The sequence below is a fragment of the Dermacentor andersoni genome, chromosome 11 (genome assembly GCF_023375885.2).
Source record: "Dermacentor andersoni chromosome 11, qqDerAnde1_hic_scaffold, whole genome shotgun sequence".
Taxonomy (NCBI): Eukaryota; Metazoa; Arthropoda; class Arachnida; order Ixodida; family Ixodidae; genus Dermacentor; species Dermacentor andersoni.
The window spans coordinates 63,617,110-63,635,539 of NC_092824.1; the positions used below are offsets into that span (position 1 = coordinate 63,617,110).

General features: G+C 46.7%; 1 protein-coding gene across 1 annotated transcript in view; it reads right to left on the reverse strand.

The window, feature by feature from the left end:
• Positions 1-5,088: 5,088 nt before the first annotated feature.
• LOC126518219 (glutamate receptor ionotropic, NMDA 1-like) overlaps positions 5,089-18,430 on the reverse strand; it is a 176,085-nt gene continuing 162,743 nt past the window's right edge. Inside the window, exon 13 of the mRNA XM_072285280.1 lies at positions 5,089-17,865. Within this exon, the coding sequence (XP_072141381.1) occupies positions 17,489-17,865 (377 nt within the window). The 3' untranslated portion in view covers positions 5,089-17,488. The remainder of the gene's footprint in view (positions 17,866-18,430) is intronic.

Below are 18,430 nucleotides of genomic sequence, written 5' to 3' on the forward strand. Positions count from 1 at the left end.
TTGTTCGAGAATTCTGTGCACCAAGGGTATTTTAAATGCATTCAGCTACGCACAGTGGGTCCAAGCCGTTTACCTCTGGGCCCTCCACAGCTAGCACCGACGTAATAACACAACCCCTGTTATTAGACAGTGGCTCGGCGAGCCAGCGGGGAAACGGGCCCAGCGGGCCACCGTCGACACCACAGCACATGTTGTACCGGGCATGCGCACTGGCATCTACGCTGTCCTGCGGGCTCGCTGAGCTATAGCTCTCTATTATTGCTTGCCTCAATAGGCGCGCAGCATTTCTGTCGCCGTTGAGAATCTACCCGCTAGCAGGAGCCTTCGAACAGAAGGTATTTTTGAGAAATCTTTGAAGTTAGACTGCTTGGGGCGGAATATGCAAAAGAGATGCTTTCTTTGCCTCTTCGCCGGGTCGCGGCCTTTGTCTTTGCTGCCTCGCCGGATGTATTTCCGGATATATATTGACAACTTGGGCCGATAGGTATGCGATGGCTGCTGTCTGGTCTAGCAGACCATTTTGGGCCAATGGGAATGGTGCCCCAGGTTAGGTGCGCCGAAAGACAGCTTCGGCAACTACAACTGGGTATGTGCCAGTGGATATACACAGTGGTACGTACTACCAATCCCGCATTGCCAATCCACCAGAATGAATGTGCCTCCGTGACGCAAGGTGTACTAAGCCTCAAATGCATTTTATGTGTGTGTCGTAGCTCTCTGTGCATATACCTCGCATCCCACATGTTGTTCCCACGACAAGCTGTATCCTCGACCTCGTCCCAAAGATGCTTCGCGACAGTTAGCTTCCAACAATTTGTCGAATCTGCGCGTCAACTTTATTTTGTTTTAGAGTGTGCAACAGGTAAAAGACAGGCTGGTGTTGTGCCCCCATCGAGTGGCATTTTTCATGCTGTTATACACCGAAGTGTTTGTTGCGCGTTCCCCAATAGCGATGCATGGATACTGTGAACCTAGAGTGGTCTTGCCTCTTGACTACAGTGCTCGAGCGGCTAAGTATGTCTGAACGTGGTCGCAACGACCATGACGCATGTGTTCCCCGTGCGTTCGTAACCAACATATCCTCAACCCAGCGCCTACGTACCGCTCGGCGACGCCGGCACAGTGCGCAACCAACCCTCTCGAAAAAGTGCGAGTCACAGTGCACGCTCCAGTTCTGTTAACGATATGTGGTATATACTATAACGACGTCTTGGCGAACACGACAGGTACAGTAGTGGCGAATACGAGAGGCGTTCGCAGGAACAACAGGAATGCACCTCTTTCACTGCATGCCCCTCTGCTTGGACCGAAAGGTCTGCAGTATGTACTAAATAAATAAATAAATAGACAATATAAGGCATCATGAAGTGTTCAAGCATACCGCGCAACTAAGTGCGTTCTACAGAGTGCGTTCTACAGGAACAAATGTGAGGAAATAATTAACCACTTTGCTGCACGAAACAGCGTTTTGCCTGATTTGGGAGTTGGTTATTTGCGACAATATGTTCTGTGTTTTATAGGTGGCGCCCCCTTTACAACTGTGGCTTAAATGTACGTGGGAGCCAACCGGTACTGCAAGCGCCCCTTCCTTAAAGACCAGTTGTGAGGCACAGGTACTATCGCGCGTTTTTATGGCTGCATTACCACTGTCCACAGCGTTGCTGTTTATCGCTGTACTGTCTTCGCGACCGGCCCACAGAAACGGTCAGACGGCTGCACGAAATCGCGGTCAGTTCCCGAAGAATGATAAAAGCGTGAAAAAAGCACTTACCGTGTATGTGTTCGAGGCACATGAGGCAGACGTTCGCTGGCGCCGTTGAGTATCTGTTCACGGAGGCTCTATCAAAGCGGGCCAGAGCCGACTACGTAGCATACCGGCTGCGCCAAGCACAAGGGAAATTCCACCATTTGCACAACAAGCGCTCCGGCGGCACGCACTGTGGAGCATTGATTGCGGCGCATGCGCACAGAGGGGCATCCGAGGTAGCGTATTCCAGCAAGAACAGGCTGGTGCGCCTGATAGGTGGTTGGTGATCACAGAAATGCAGCGCTAGAAGACGGGAACAGAACGGAGGGAGCTCGCAGACAGACAAGCGCATGTCAGCTACGAGAGTGCTGCCGGGTGCGCGTACGCGCGGCGCACTCTGGGTAAAATGCGCCGATGGGCGCGCGCTACTTACGACGGCGTCCAATGTCAGTGGTCTTCATGTTGTCGTCGGCGCTCAGGACTGTAGAGCTTATCGTTATCATGGACGTAACGTCGCTACAGTTTCACCCGCACGGGCGTGTTAAAGGTACTGATATAGTCCGGCAAAACGCCGGCGCAAAGCGGACGTTCTACAGTCTAGCGTCACCGCGCAGCCAGCGTGGCTGGCGGCATTCGGCGCGCCTTGGGCGTGTCTAGCGCGGGTATAGAACACGTCCTAATCTGGAGCCAGAGCCGCTATGAACCAAAGGGCATCGCGCGCTAGCTTGTCTGACCGGTCTAAAGTTCGGGTGCAATGAAGCGATTGCGATGATTTTGCGCCTTTGCCAAATGAAAAGAAAAGCAATCGCTAGCCGCGCACTTGTAATCAAGCGCTGCCGGAACATCTGATCAACGCGTTGCTGCTGCGGGTCAAGTTCGAGTTGCCGAACTTCACAGGCGGCAAATTTTCGGCGATGCTGGCGTCGCCGGCGTAACGTATCCGATTTCGCACCGGCAGCTCTGTCATGCGTGCTGGCAACACGCGACTATATTTGAACCTTAGCAGAACGCTTACGATTGTTACTCGTCATTAGGTGCAGCCGCGTGAAAGCCGGTAAACCTGGCCGCTAGCAATCGCAGACGGAAAAGCCACAGCAACACTAATCGAAAATGTCTTTCGACCTTTGAAAGTTGTCACTTATTTCATGTTATTGCCAAAAAAAGAAATTCCGTTTGCAATATTTCAGCCCGTTATCTCTTGTGAAGAAATTGTAATAACGAACAATACGGCCCTACTATCTATATTGAGGCCACACTGTGTTGACAGAAGGCGCCAGTAGCAATTCTTCGCCGAAGTATTTTTTGTGATGGCATTTTGTGATGGCATAGGTAAGGGTTCGCGACAGGTGGAAGACATGCAGATGTATGCGTGCAGGTGCTTCACTGTGAGCTCTTTGATTGTAATTTGCTCCTCTATAGTAGTATAGTAGTCAAGAGTTCGACGAAAGTTCGTCTGGTCAGGTAACATGATGATGAAGAAATTGTGTTCACGGACCAAGTCAAGGTGAAAATAACACAGAGACGTTTCTGTGTCTCTGTGTTATTTTCACCTTGACTTGGTCAGTGAACACAATTTCTTCATCATAATTTGACTCTTGCTGTAGAACATGATAGAATTATGCATATATAGAGATGCGAAACATGTTGGGGTTCGGCGTCGCAAAGGAACCCAGACGATGTCAGATGTAGTAGAAAGCTCCTGACGTATTTTTGTCACTTCGGTTTCTTTCACATCCACTCAAAGCACGAACACATGCGTTTCTTGCACTCCTACCTTATGGTTATGACACTACCAGGCTGTGCTGAAAGGGCTTGCCTGAATACTTTTGTCGGCTTTAGTTTAAAGTTCGGCGTGACATAGTGACGTCTGTGATTGTTGTAAATACAGCTCGGTCTTTTGTAGAGTGTGAAGGTGTTGAGCATGATCTTATTTCACTGCATGTGTTAAAAAAAAAAAAAAAACTTGCCAATGTGGTAGGAGCAATTCACGCACTGTTTTTTGAACAGTTAATCGAGTGTTAACAAACGAAAACTGTGCGCCTGGAGCGATGGAGAACGTGTGAGCAGCAAATCTTCCAATCGTGTTCGAAAGCATTTTAACGCCGACAAAGTTTTGAACGCCGACAAATATACGTTTCCTTTATAAGGAGTCTGTTTCTCGAAAGTACTTGTTTCTAAGCGTAGATCATCGAACTTCCCCCTTACTCTGCCCCACGTTCTTTTTATAGACTTTCCTTCTTTCTCACTTCTATCGCCGGCCTCTTGGCCAAATTACTGTAGTTAGTTTAGCTAGTAAGGACTATGGTGTAATGAGCAAGAAAGCAAGCAAGCAGGCTGTGTGCGCGAATAAAAAAACTGCAGCAGCCTGCAGCTCCTACCTCGAGGCAACGGATCGTCGTCCAAGGGATCAACGACCATCGTCATCATACACTGACTCACCGCTACTGGAAAAACTTTACCTGTTGTGAACAGTAACGGCCCCACTTCCGACGAGCTAAGGATTACGCACGATCAGTGTTTATATATACTCCTAATGTTTTCGAATGTTCAAGGCCCGTCCCCATACAGTGAGTGATCCGTCTCTATTCGTAGTGTCCTTTCTGGTACGTTCAATGCCTGGACTCATCCACTTCTCATCACAAATTTCGACAAGCCTTCCGGAACTCGGCCAAGTGAACCATCGTGCCAAATATCAGGTGTGCAGGAAGAAGCCATGGAAGTGGAGGGCTTACACGCATTACGCGAAAACTGCGGAATATTAGTTCCTGAGCTACGTTGCACAACTTGCAACGGAAATGCACGAAAGAAAGACTCGTAAACAAGGAGCGCGTGGGCGGCGGCTCAGGATCACGCTACAGGAGATGTTGCCAGCAAGCAGGTAAGTGCAGAGGATCTCTATCTCTCTATCTCGCTCATTTCCGTTGTCTGCATCGTGTGCCAACAGACGTCGCATTTCTCTAACTGGCATGGGATTTATGCTTTTCTTACTGTTCACATTTCCCCTTTTTTCTTTGTCTTTGTGACGTACCTACTCACGTCACGCACTTATCACATTGTACACATTTTTGCTTCGCTTGAATCGAATCACTTGATAGTTTGCGCCTTCGTACAATCGTTTGTGTCGTCCCTCTCGATTCGTTTTGTTTCCTGTGAAAAAACACAGCACCAGGACACTATGGATGTGTACCGAATGGCCCCGCTTCGTGCCTTGCCTCACTTCTGAGCATGAACAAGCAGCCGAGAGGTCTGCAATTGCCAGGAGGTTGCGTGACGCGCTTCCTTCATGGGGCTCTGTCGTGCAGTCCGCATAGCTGCGGGAATGACGGAACAAAGCACTGCTCTGAGGTTTCTCCTTAAATTTTATTTCAGCATCAACAACTTCGAACAAGTGGCAGCCTAGGCTCGACCAGCGTCGAAACTATGTACATGCGGTCATTGTTTCGTCATCAAATAGAAAAAAGACCATCATCCCCCTCTGTTGGCTGACAAATTGCACTTCAACCAACGCCCGGTCAATGCTGGACCAACACTGGACCTTCGCTCCTGAAATTGCAAGCCCTACACTATAAACCGCGCAAAATACAACAAGAAACAGGCGAGATCTCTTCATGTTGACATATTGCAGACGTCTTTTGAGAGCACAAAAATGTGATCAAGGAGAAAATGCATCTCTAAGTTCAGTGGTGAAACAACCAAAATAGAAAAATTTAAGCGTGATTTGGGATAACGCTAAAAGCTACGGTAAACATACTAAACTCAGGAACTGACAAATCAAGGACAAAGAATCATGTACGTTATTCTGCGTACATGTTGGATGTCGAATCAATAACTGGCTGCTTCATCCTAATCGCAAAGAGAATTCGGAATGCTTTACGAACTGCCGCAATCGACGTAAACTAACTGTTGGTTTAGATCCGCGGTTATAAGTGCACAACAGACATCGTAAGATCGACAGTTAAGTAGTTCAGACCCTCATGTATTTAATATGACTTAAACTTTTTTTTTTGTTTTTTAGATCAACTCAGCGCATCAAAATATTTGGAGCCTTATTGCAATTCATATACATATTTTCGGATCACTTAGGTACTAAAGTCTTCCTAATCTAGCAATGATCAACATGTATACGAAGATAATTAAACTGATAATCACTTTACATTGGTCTGGTATCTGCGGACCTTCAAATGACGTCTCACAGGTACCAGAAGTGCAAATACACACGTCGAAAACTCAAAACCTTTTCACCAGCAAAGTCCCAGCATCTCCATTATACGACAGGAGCTACTTCGTGTTCTACTCCCAACTTTGCCGAAAGCAGCTCTTGGTGCTAGATCGCAAAGTGCATGACAACAGTGACAAAAGAGAAATTAACAGCTTGGGTTTCGTTGGAGCAGCCTGCAAACAGGATCACAAGCTTCCAGCAGGCAGTTGCCGCCAAGCCGGTCACACAACATTTGAAACTTGCATGACGACGTTTCAGGAGACACCAAAAAACACCGTTCTCATGCTCATTAAAGCATATTACTGTAGCGTACAGCGTAACATTATAGACAAGACATAAATGAGTTGAGATCGATAACTACTGCACTTTTGTCCAAACGCACGTTTGGAGGTTCAGCAGACTTGGCGGCCGACTGCTACTGACAGCTTGTTTGGCAAGGCTCTGATCGACCACTGCGCAGTTTTCACGCCCACACTTTAAGTCTCAGCCCTAGACGTAGAAATAGCGACAAGTTCATCACTGAATTACTAAAGGCTTGGCGCACATTAGCGCATAAAATGTTCCTTCGCTGACTAAAAGCGATATTGGAATTTGCAAACGTATGTACGTATCATCTGCACAAACTTTCATCACATATTCTCGTGTTTAAAACGAAACTAATGGTCAAAGTGGACGTGTAACTTTATGCTTTCGCAAGACAAGGGAAGTGCGCTGCAAGAGAGAAAATTAGAATGCCAAAAACAGGGAGCAATCTAGTGGCCGCAAACAATACACTCCAGTATTTTTTCGTGAGATTACTACGAGCCCTCATTCGTGCCACAGTCTACTGCTTGGTTTCCGTGCCACTAGAATTGTCGTTACTGCTAGTAGCGCTCGGTAAAAGTGAGCTGAACACTGACCAGCGAAAGAAAAAAAACATCTACCAACGTTGGCCCAACATTGGCCAGCACTGGGGTCAGCACTGTAGTCTGTGCAGGGCCGACAAAACCCTATGCCTTGAGACCGGTAAAAACTTCAGTGTTCGTGTGTGTGTTCTTTTGATAGGTTTTCTATTTCTTTCGTCGCAGCATTACTCCGCTGGTTTTCTCTAAAAGAGAAGAAGCTGCCAGCGTGAAAACAACGGTCAAGCAGCACTAGAAACCGGTACACCGCATACCGTTATCTGGCCTGGTCGTTTTACGGCAAATGCATTTTCCCGAAGCGTGAGAACACTTAGCCCTTAACTTCAACGGAATAAGCAAGCGTTGCTAGCTGCCCGTCTGGTAAGGTTTCGTGCATGAGTTTAAGCACTTGCTAATAAAGAGACAATGTAATGATATTCATACAATTCACTGACTGTAGGCGTTCCTCATAACTGCACTATTGGTTAGCAAGTAGTGGGACAAGCGAATACACCTTGACTGTGTGCATTGGAGTTGCGTTCAGGCGGGAACATTTATCACCTGCTACTCTCACCTAATGCTGCATATATTCAGGGACGATGAAAAATCATCCTTGTTTAGCCAAAGCATGCCTGCTGTTGTGCATCCATGGAAAATAGCTGCTCACATGAGACGGGACAGTTCCAGCTATTTCTGCAATGTGTTCGACGATTCAACGAATGTACGTAAAGCCCGACCGTGAGTCTTGGGGAACCTTATCGCTGAAGGGTCTAAACAAACACAACACTGACAGCCTCGAATAGGATGTGCGCATTGTGCGTCTACTACGAAGTGTGGAAAGGCATCGCTTTCAGCGTCAGGGCCAAGGAGCAGCAGCCAGTCCAGAGTATCAAGCGTCGATGGCATTTGCAAATCCTGGTGGCGGGAACGCCGCGACCAGGCCAGAGCCAGTTGTACGATGCACCTTGCAATGACTACAAAGCGGCCTGTTGTGTCCAGAGCCTCTATGAAAAACGTCTTCGAAAGCACTACGGTGAAGATTTCTAAAAGCCATCTTCTAAATAACTGCTCTCTCTTTCCCTCCGCCCATTTTTTCGGTCGTGATGCAGAAAGATGGCCGCGATTATGACGTCAGGGAACGCTTTAGCGTTTCAACGCACACACCGCTTTCGAGATTAAATGTGGCAGTATTGTCAAGCACTAAATGCGGTGTTTGCCAAGTGACATACGCTTTCGTTTTTGGGAAGTGTAGACATCATTTTCTATTCCGTTGAGGGCAAAGCTTGATGTTAACGTTGCGGGATTTCTTATTTGCCAAGTTAGTTGTTGCATTATCAAGATGCGAAATAAATACAGAGCAGTGATAAAATCTTTGAGAACAGCCATTAACATATTGAGATGCGATTGGGCTCATGGGCTAACCCATATGGCACGAGTTGATAGCGAATGAGACGATTATTCTCGGACACAACCTTTCCCATTGAAAGTGTTATGACGTACATATTATGTGAATGGTTACTGGGAATTTTTGGGGATCGCTTTAACGGTTACACGTTCATAACAAAAAATAAACAGTCAGCAGTTTCGAAGTGTGCTTCAGATGCATTTTGTTTTAGTTTTGCTTGGCAAGCGCACTCTCTTCAGACACAAAACTTACTGGCGCTTTGTCTTTAGAATTCGGGTCTACTGGCAAAATAGGTATAATGTATAAATTTTCTGATAGTATCTTTTTCCAGAAAACAATTATGACCGTGTTTTGAGGTTAGGGAACGTAATTTTACTGGTTCTACTCTTCTCCGTGCACAAATACAAATATTGCAAATACTATGCACCAGCAGCAGTTTGACGTTCGGAACTTGATGATACCAGACATATGCCTAAGCGTAAAATTGTAAATGTTTCGAAGGGAAAACATATCATCAGGCTTTGCTCCCCTTTGACCTCAGTTGTACCTCACAGCAGCAAGCAATAATAGGAGTAAGGAAAAAATATTTCAAAGTGCGCGGCTCACCACTGCGGCCCATTCCCATCACAAAACACGGCTATAAGATGCAGCTCAGGCAGGAAATACTAATGGCAACTTTACACAGACGCTAAGGTGCGACAAACAATTCACAGAACAACACCGCTTGAGCTGCTACTGGATAAACAGGGGAATTGTCGAAACGCATTTGGCGTATTGCAGGGTAGCCTCAGGTTGCACATATAAAAAGCATGTGGCTCATCTACGAGACCCACTATGTGCAAGGACCTAACGCTTTAGGTGAGTAATGAGGTAAACATGTGCGGCATTAGTTCTATGAAGTGGCTAGTAGTAGCATCAAAGTCGTCAGAGCATTGAGATTTTATAACTGTATTGACGCAAGTAACATCGAGGCTCAGTACTGATTCTCAATACTGAGCCTCAATACTGATATCACACGAAAGTCTTACTGTCTGTTTTGGAGACGTAGTTTCATGTTGCCAGCGAACACCTAACGCCTGCAAAAAAAATGACTTTCAGGTGGCCCGGCTCCTGTACACTGAGCATGTTTCCAAGACAACGGGAGCCTTCAGGAATTCATACGCTGCCTGTCTTCAGTGCACGTATACATGCCTTTCTATCATCGCTGTCTGCAGGAACGCATGCAATGGAGTCACGAACACGAATGCTCGTGTTGCAGTTTTGTGTTATATAGCGATTGCCTGTTTCTCGAGGAGGTTTGAAACAGATTGGTATTAGTTTTCGTGTTTAGAACGTTGCATGCAAAGTACTGATCAAGAATACATCTGTTTGAGTTGCGAAACTGGCACCGCTGAGACACCTGAAATAATTTTCATAAACGCCATAACTTCACTGCTCTTCTTAAGACAAAGCAAGGTGAAATCATTTTCTGTTTTCAGCAACGACACTTGCCGGCGTATTAATTTTCATAAAAATCACAGGCACTTCTTTCATTAAGCGCTTCGTTGACAATATGTTTGAGAACTTAGGCGAAGTGTAGGAGTGGTTTGTGAACTAAACAGGGAAGAAGTGGCGGTAGTTATATAAATTTCAAGAGACTTTTCTCATGTACAGAATCATTCTGCACAGACCAAGTTCAGTGTTCCAGTGGCCAACATACAAGGAAAAAAGACACAGAGCATCTGTGAGGCGACCTAGTTACTGTGCTTACAAATGATCAATTCGAACGAACAATTTACCTTTGCTTCACAGTAAAACCATACTGGTCGTGGTCAGTTCTGTGGTGCGAGATATCCTCACAAGAAGGAGTTGGTTTTCATCTATGTTTTATTTAATGCCCCACAGCATATGCTCACAAATGCCATAGAATTGAAAGTTACACAGTTGAAAATTTTTCTACCTTTTTGTAGATGAGGACTAGAGTTTAGATACACCTAGAATTTCATGTTGAATCAATACAACTTTCAGAACTTGCGATTTAAGCTCAATATTCTAATTTATAGCACTTCACTAACCCAAATGCAATCCTCAGAACTCTCCATGCACCTTCTATTGGTAAATAATGCTGCTAGTACGCCTACCGTTAAACAATGTTTTCTTTTCAGCTCTGCAATGAGATTTCTTTCCCGGAAAAAATAAGTGGGCGTGCAGCTTTGAAATGACATATAACACAACGCGTGCTCGGCCATATCGTACAGCTTTCGTATTAACTAAAATCTAATGAAAACCGCGAGCAGTGACAAGCGAGCACTAGGTTGGCTGCTCTTCTCATTAAAAAAAAAAGGAAACGAAGCAAGCTATAGCTAGCCACCTCTCATAGGCGGGAATCGCATACGTCGCAAGTGTCCCTGCATAGCCACGGCCGTACGCCATCGTACTCGGCGTTTAGGCCGTTAAAGCAAGCACCGGCGTTGCATCGCAAAATGAATTCGTTCACGAGCAGGCATATTGTGTGGAGGCTGGCAGAGGACAGTCTTAGAAAGTGCATAGAATACTTCGTAGAGCAGTTGTTGCTGGCATTCATCTGTGGTACTAGCCCATTCATCCACTTCTCAACATATATATATATGTATATTATCTCTGCCTCATACTCAGGGCATGCCGATCACTACCGGCTGACTGGTTCTCAATTCCCGATTGTAGCGAAATCCACCAGCTAGAACAGGACAACGGAAATAGACGTGTGTTGTTTTATGACGCCCTAATAGCAGGCATTCAATTACCCTCGAAACACTGTAGGATATTTGAAGAGCTCGAAGAAAATGTCGGCTATTTGAAATTCCCTAAGTCAACAACATCCCTGTGAGTACTTAGGAGCAGCTGGATGCACCGTAGTAGCACTGCAATAGGATAGAATCGACCGACTAAGTTAGGGGGGGGGGGGGGTCTATGCACGAGTGACTTTGTCAGTAAAATAAAGTGAATGCCAGTTACGCCTTGCGTTCAGCAAAAAAAGTCAGCCTGGGCAACATCGTCATCACCTCATTTATCGTCGCGCCATAGAGTTGAGTGCGAGAACGCTTAAAGATCTATTTCTATTCAAAATTCATGAAATTTCTGTTTGGCTTTATTATGTCGCCTAAGTTCAAATTGCGATTTCATTGTTGGAAATGCTTGTTTAGCGAATTTCTTATGCCAAGCCTAACTCGAGAAGAGTGAGGGAACAGCACAACATATATTGACACAAACAAAAAAGCAGTCTGTAGGTACAAGCGACTCCTTATCCATGAACCATGCAATTTACTGATTAAATACAAGCTCCAGCTGTCTATTAGATCAATTGGTTTTACAATTCTCGCGCTCAATACTGCTACCTTATTTTAAAAATATATTCCTTCAAGGTCCTTTTAACTAAGTCCTGAGTATGCAAGACTAGTAGCTAGGGAACGTTCCAAGAATGAATGATTGAATTAAAATGTTCGGGAACACATCATCATTGTGCTGCGCTGCTGTAGTGTAAGTTTCTATAGCGATGTCCAGAAACGTAAAATGGGAACACATTTTTAGCCGCACATGCGTCAAAATCAAAAGATGCAATTAAAGCTGCGTAAATGTGACGTTCTTGCCATTTTTTTTTCGCCAACGTCCTGTCAAAAAAAGTACATAAACGAATCCTATCAAAGGCTTATCGCACCGATCCAAACCTTATGTCGCGAAGGTCCTGATATATATCATAGAAGAAATTTGCGCCAAAGACTTGCTTTTTGAGATTGGTTCACCCTATGTTACTGACCACTACTTCATAATCCCCGTAAGAGATATATTTTCTTTTCTTGTGTCATGACGATTTGGATTACCTGACCAGTCAAAACCGAATGCCGACAGCCCTGGCACCAGCACAACCGTATTGCTTTTCTCCCCAAGTGTCGCTAGGAAGATACATTCTTTAACGTTTTCTTGTGTATACGCGTCTATATGTAGAGTGTGTATAGTTTATATGTATATATATATTTATAGATATATATGTATGCGAGTTTTCCCGCTATAGGTGTACGAAAAGTCCCAAAATACTACAGCATCTGCCGCTGCTCCCATTGACTGCGACCGTATAAATCCATCTCACTATCGCGACTTCAGGCGGCAGAAAGCTTCTCGTGCTCTGTCCGTAGAACTTAGCGATGTCAACGTCACTCAACTGTTCATAATCTTCTCTTCTTGGCATGGTACCATGAAATCTCATCAAAATTCCAAGTGTTGACTGTCATATATAGCTGAGCAAAAATTTTTTAAGGGCCCGCATGCGATGTTAAAAGATTTTCACTCGCGCCAACAGCGTTAGCGCCAACATCATCGCCAGTGGTTTGAGGAAAAACAAGCACACTCAATTTCAGACTTCGTTGTTTCGGCGCATGAAGTGGTTATTTTAGACTTTTTGCATGCTCTTTAGAAGACGTTTTCAGATGACTACGGCTGAGATGCGAACTTGGTGTTCAGAGAGAACAGAAATGAAACTTATTTTGAGGTTTCTAACCACAGGTTGCACGAACAAGAAGTGCTTAATCAAGCGGCATAACCATTACCGGCCTAGCACTGGGTGACCCAGAGTACTTTACACTGGAAAATTGATTTCAGAGCATGGCAAGTCAGTAAAGCTAGTTATCTTTTGACGAATAGGCGCAGAAATACGACTTCTGCCGAAAGTTTGTCCGATCCACACTTCGCACGAGAAACCTTCTTGCAGCATTGCTAAATATCGGCAAAGAGTGTTAATGCACGAAGAGGCAGTTCACTTGTCGGGGAGCAGTTTTTCATATTTGATTTGTCCTAACCCGACAATGAACGGCTCGTATTTTTGGCCCAAACCTCGATCAGAAATATTTCTTTGCTCACCTACGTCACACGATTCTCTTTTGGTACATGCACAATAGATGTCCGATAGCTTTTCTTTCTTTTTGTCAACATAGAAAGTGCATACGCTCTCGTTATCACACTCGTGTATGATGGGTGTCAACATAAAGAACAACCCCGTCAGCTTGCCGATGTGCTGCATATTATCCCAGACAACCACTTCCGTATCTGCAACCGCTTTCGACGTTATGAGCAAGGTAATGGCCACTTTGCATTCTACACCAGCTGCAGATAGCGAGACAGTTGCACGCAACTAAATTCATTGCTTTCTGTATAAACTTTGATAAGAGATGAGCACGCTCAGTATCCCTGGCTTTCTGACATTCTAAGGGCATACTTCAGACACCCAACGTAATCCTGGAGAATAATCGAGATACGGCTATATATCGTGGGTAACATATTGAGAGGAACCTTTTCTTGATTTTTCCACATTTCTTGGGGGAGTGGGACGAAGATATATCTGTCTCTGGAAAAGCAGCAGGGAAAAGCTTCGCAGAAATGTCGCCCTTGAAATAGCGTCACGTTTGGCAAGATTGACGTGTACTTTGACGCTTTCGCGCTGATACTGCGTAAGCGTGAAAAGCACCTCATCTGTGTCCTCCTGAGAAATGGCAAGTGTGTTAAAGGATAGGTCCCAACTGTCTGGACTTCTACAAGAAAATGTTTAGCGTTACGAAGTGCGTTAACAAAAAGGGGGCATGACGTACGGCCGCAGGCAGAAGCTAGCTGTACAAAATGGTCCACACGTAGGAAAGAACCAGAAGACTAATTTAAAACACTGTCTAGGGGCAAACGACACACGAAATCTTCAAAGCACCCATCTTTTTCTGAGCGTTAGGAAAAAAATAAAGAAGTGGACTCTAGCGGAGCAGGTCTAACACAATATCGTACAAACCTGGGGCGTTATTAGTGGTCATCGAGGAGCACTTGTGCAGAACATCTGTGATTCTCTGGGGTTCTCGATAGCTCGAGCGTAGGACTGAACGCGGAAAGCTAGCTGGACTAGACATTGATGTGTTTCTTTCGCTTCTGCTCTACGTAATGGCTCAGTATCTACAAACAAATACATGGTCTCCTCAGGACGAGGCATATACCAAAGTTTTTTTTTTCTTCACCTTCATCCCACGAAGATATAGGCGACAACGGGAACATCGCCGCGTCCTCCTCTCAAAAGTAGCTCTCCTAAAACGAACATTCGACATCGACGCCGTGGACCTGCCTACACACGCCGCTCGCACAAGACACGAGTCGACGTGCAATAACACGTGGTGCTCTAATGTATTGAACGCACAGTTTCGGCAGGGCGCACACGGGAATGAAATCCGGCACTTCTCTAACAATTGCATTGAGCCCTACGTGACTGCCCTGAGGGGACGACTACGATAACAATGAACAGCGGCTGAACACGCGCCGTGCAACAGACGCCGAGTCGGTACATTGAACATAGAACTGTCCCAACTCTCGCCCATTTGAAGGAGGCAGCTTCTCTCTGACGAGATTTCGGGCACATGAAGTCAGAGTTGACCGGAGTTGTTCAGCCAGCAACATCAAACGCTCTGATATCCGATTCTCCTAGAATGCATGTGGCTCCCTGAACGAGCTTTTTTTTTTTGGTGAACTGCTTATGTGCATAAGAGGACGTGGTCAATTACACCAGGAGAGAGGCCAACAAACGCAACTGAAACCGAAGTGCACGAACGGTCCATATCTCTGGGTGTACGTTTCATTCGTTGTGCTAGCAAGTCCAATGCCAGGTACAAGATAATGGTGCAGGTTTTAGTTTTACGCTGTTGCCTTGGCACCATTCTTGAATACCTCCTAAATATCCACTGAAAACCTCGTGGCACCTGCATAGGCTTTAGAACAAGTGGACTATTGCAGCACTAACTCACTCATTCTGAGGCCTAGAAGATGTAAAAGAAACGCCGAACAGCTTGAGCGAAAGATAGCGATTTGAAATCTGCAAGTGTGACGCGCCTTCGTCACTAAGCTGATAAGCGCTCAGCCGACCACGTTTAATCCCGCTATTCCAAGCGAATGCTCATTTCACAGATATCTCCTAGTTTCTCGCAACAAGTTGAGCCACGTGCAAGCGGAACGACTACCGGTTCGCTCAACACTTCATGCGCCCCCCTTTGTCTTTCTGATCCAAGCGTCAGACGCGAGGCTTCAAAGCGTCAAGTGTTCAAGGATGTAAGTGCCACAGTTTGGTCCCGGGGTGAGACTGGGTAGGTCGGGGGCACGATTTGGCGCGACGTGCAAAAGCCGTCCCTGCTGGACGCGTACTTCTGTTTAAAAATGACGGTTTCGAACAAACATTTTCATTTTTTTTTGTTGGCGCAGTCAAAGCGAAAAGGTGGATGGCTATGCAATTGCCGCTCAGATCAGAAACTAAGCCTGAAGTGCGCTCTGGTTTTCGTTGGCGCCATCTACTGGAATAATCGATGATCAGCGATTCCAAAGTTCTGTCCCGAGAGAGTTTCATTTTTGAGCATTAGATGTGTGTACGCGACCTGTTTGTCGAAGTGGTGCAACGCCTTTTACAAAAGGAGCTGACGCAGACCGGACCATGCCGATTCCTTCGACTAAGCAGCTGTGACGGCGGCCTTATACTTAGGGTTCGACTCCACATTTTGAGGACCAAGAAAGCAAATAGCTTACAAAGCTTTGCATTTTTTCTTGGGTTGACGCCTCCTTATCTGCAGTAGCTACAGTGGCGATAATTTTCTTTCTGAAGGCTGCAAGTTAAAATTTCAAATTTTATAGCACCTTTGACGCGCCTTTACGTAGGCGGCACAGGGGATTATTTGTGACATATGCATGCTGGTTATGAGAAGATTATTCGGGATAAGGTAGGCTTGGGTTATGGTATTACCTTTGTAAGTAGAAGCCTCTAAGGGTTAACCAAAACAAGCAAACAACTTGCCGTTTCAGCAAAAAGAAAAAGAAACGTGTGAAAATATATACGCATAACCCAATTTCAATTTTGCTAGGCTTGGACTTTCTCTCGAGTTATGAGCCCATAAACGAGGAGCTGTTCAGGACGCTGTCATGGTTAATGGCTGGTTCATCCTGAATAGAAGTGGCCAGTAACAAGAACTATTGGAAAATTAGGCTGACCATTTGAGTAAGTAATACAGCCTGTATGGTAATGAGTTACTGCGAATGCGTGTTATCGCTAACCGTGGCACAGATCATCAGCATCCGTCCCACATAGACATAAAGAGAGAACACTCGATATTACGTGCACAAAAGGAGAGTAAATACAGCATTCCGCTATAGCTTGCCCGTCCAGCAGGGAAGACCTTCAGACACCGACACCGAAAAAAGCAAAGATGAGCGCCGAGGCAAGCGCGGCGTTTATAGCACCATTGGTCTCCTCCACCCCCTTATTGAGAAGGAGAGGGTGGTAGTACTTAGCATACGGAGCGAGACCAAAGTATTACCAGACAAGTACTACGGGACGACAACGTGTCCCTACCACGTGCAGGCGAGAATGGCGGAGGAGCCGAGAATAAAGCAGTAGTAGTAGCAGCGATACCACACGGTAATGGCACAGCGAGTAGAGATGTAGCGATGCGACACATACAGAGATAAAGAGCCCGCGGTTGTACGCTCATCAAGTGCTGCATTGTGAGTGAGAAAGAGATGGTCGTCGGCACCCCGCGCAGCCGTGAGTCTTTGGCAGAAAGGGGCTTTTGAAGCACCGCAATCGAAAAATGCTGCGAAGAAACCCACGTTGCTAAGGATTTCGGCCACACACACACACACAGGTGGCGCTAAACCTAAAAAAGGGCACCGTTCCGCGTGAGGAACCGTGCTGCGATGCGCCCTTAGTTGCGTGCAATGCATCACAATGGACTACAGCAATCGCGCCGAGGAATGTGCCACATGACTGCAAGAATAGGCAAGCAGCTCTCGCGACTGCCCCGCGGACAGCGCCGTGTGATTCGGCACGTAAGTGAGCGAATCAGGGGACGGTCACTTGAAGCGACGCAGGGGCCGAACATTCGCACCGCGGGCGCCAGAAGCCGACGGCATCAAACGCTCAAGCGCGTCAAAAATCAGCCCCCTTCTCACACTCTCTGTGAAAACAAATGACAAAATCTTCTGCATAGCGATCTTCTAGCGAAAGCGCGCCAACGTCAAAGCAGTTGTAACGAGCGCATAAAGCGTAGGCGGCGCTGCTGTCGTGGGCCTCCCGGCCGTCACGTGGTCCGATTGCAGTATCCCGAAAGCGCCCCCTACGAGCCACTCAATCGGCGGCGGCCGTCAACAGTACGTAGTAGCACAGGGACTAAAATGCCGAAGAAGAGCCGCCGCTAGCAGGGCGGCCCTTCGTCCCATCATCAGGGCGGCTTCCTGCGCAGCGCGTTGTGCAGGAAGGCCAGCTTTCGCTCCAGCGCCTGCTTTTCGCGTACCGCCTCGCGAAGCAGGTTGAGCAGGCGACGCTCCGAGTCGCGCCAGCGCCGGACCAGTTGCTCGCGCGACAGGCCCTGCAGGCAGACGTCGTCCAGCGCCCCGGACGGGGCCAGGGTGACTCGCCGGGGCTCCCAGGGGGGCCGGAGTTGGGAGAGGTCGCCCAGGGACCTGGCTCGCCGCCGACGCACCGGCACGCGCGGGGCGACGAGCGTCTCGAGGCTGACGCTGAGGAGCGCGCCCGCGCCCTGCAGGCACGGCGAGCACGGACGGGAGGCGGGACTGCTGCTGCTCGTCGATGGGGAGCCTGTGTAAAGGGTATGCGTCAGCACAGTAGCGCCTGGTTACTCATGGTTACTCATGGTTACTCTCAATTACTCAAGCAAATATCTTGCATGGGCCAGTTGGTTCATGCTTCAATGAGTAAAAGCAAGGCGCAAAAGACCAGGACTGAAGAAGGACACAAAGGACCGGAGGCGCCGGTCCTGTCGTTTGTGTCCTTCTTCAGTCCTGATGTTTTGCGCCTTGCCTTCACTCATTCGGTTACTTAGTTACTCCTGGTTGCTTTCATTACCTCTTGGTGTAATAACACGTCGCCGGCATGACGATCTGAATGCATTCCGTGGTGTCCTTGACGACGCAATACTTGCTCTGTTTGCCGAAGATTGCTTACTTTGCTAGTACCCCTTCCTTGGTCACACTTTTCTTGTAATAATTGTGTTAGGTATGCTAGGTCATAATTGCTGATACACACACACACGCACATAAATATATATATAGCACAAAAGAGTATACACGACGTACGTGAAAACACGTCCTTTTTCCCTGTCAAACGTATCGGCTCGTAGGCCAGTCTATATATATATATATAT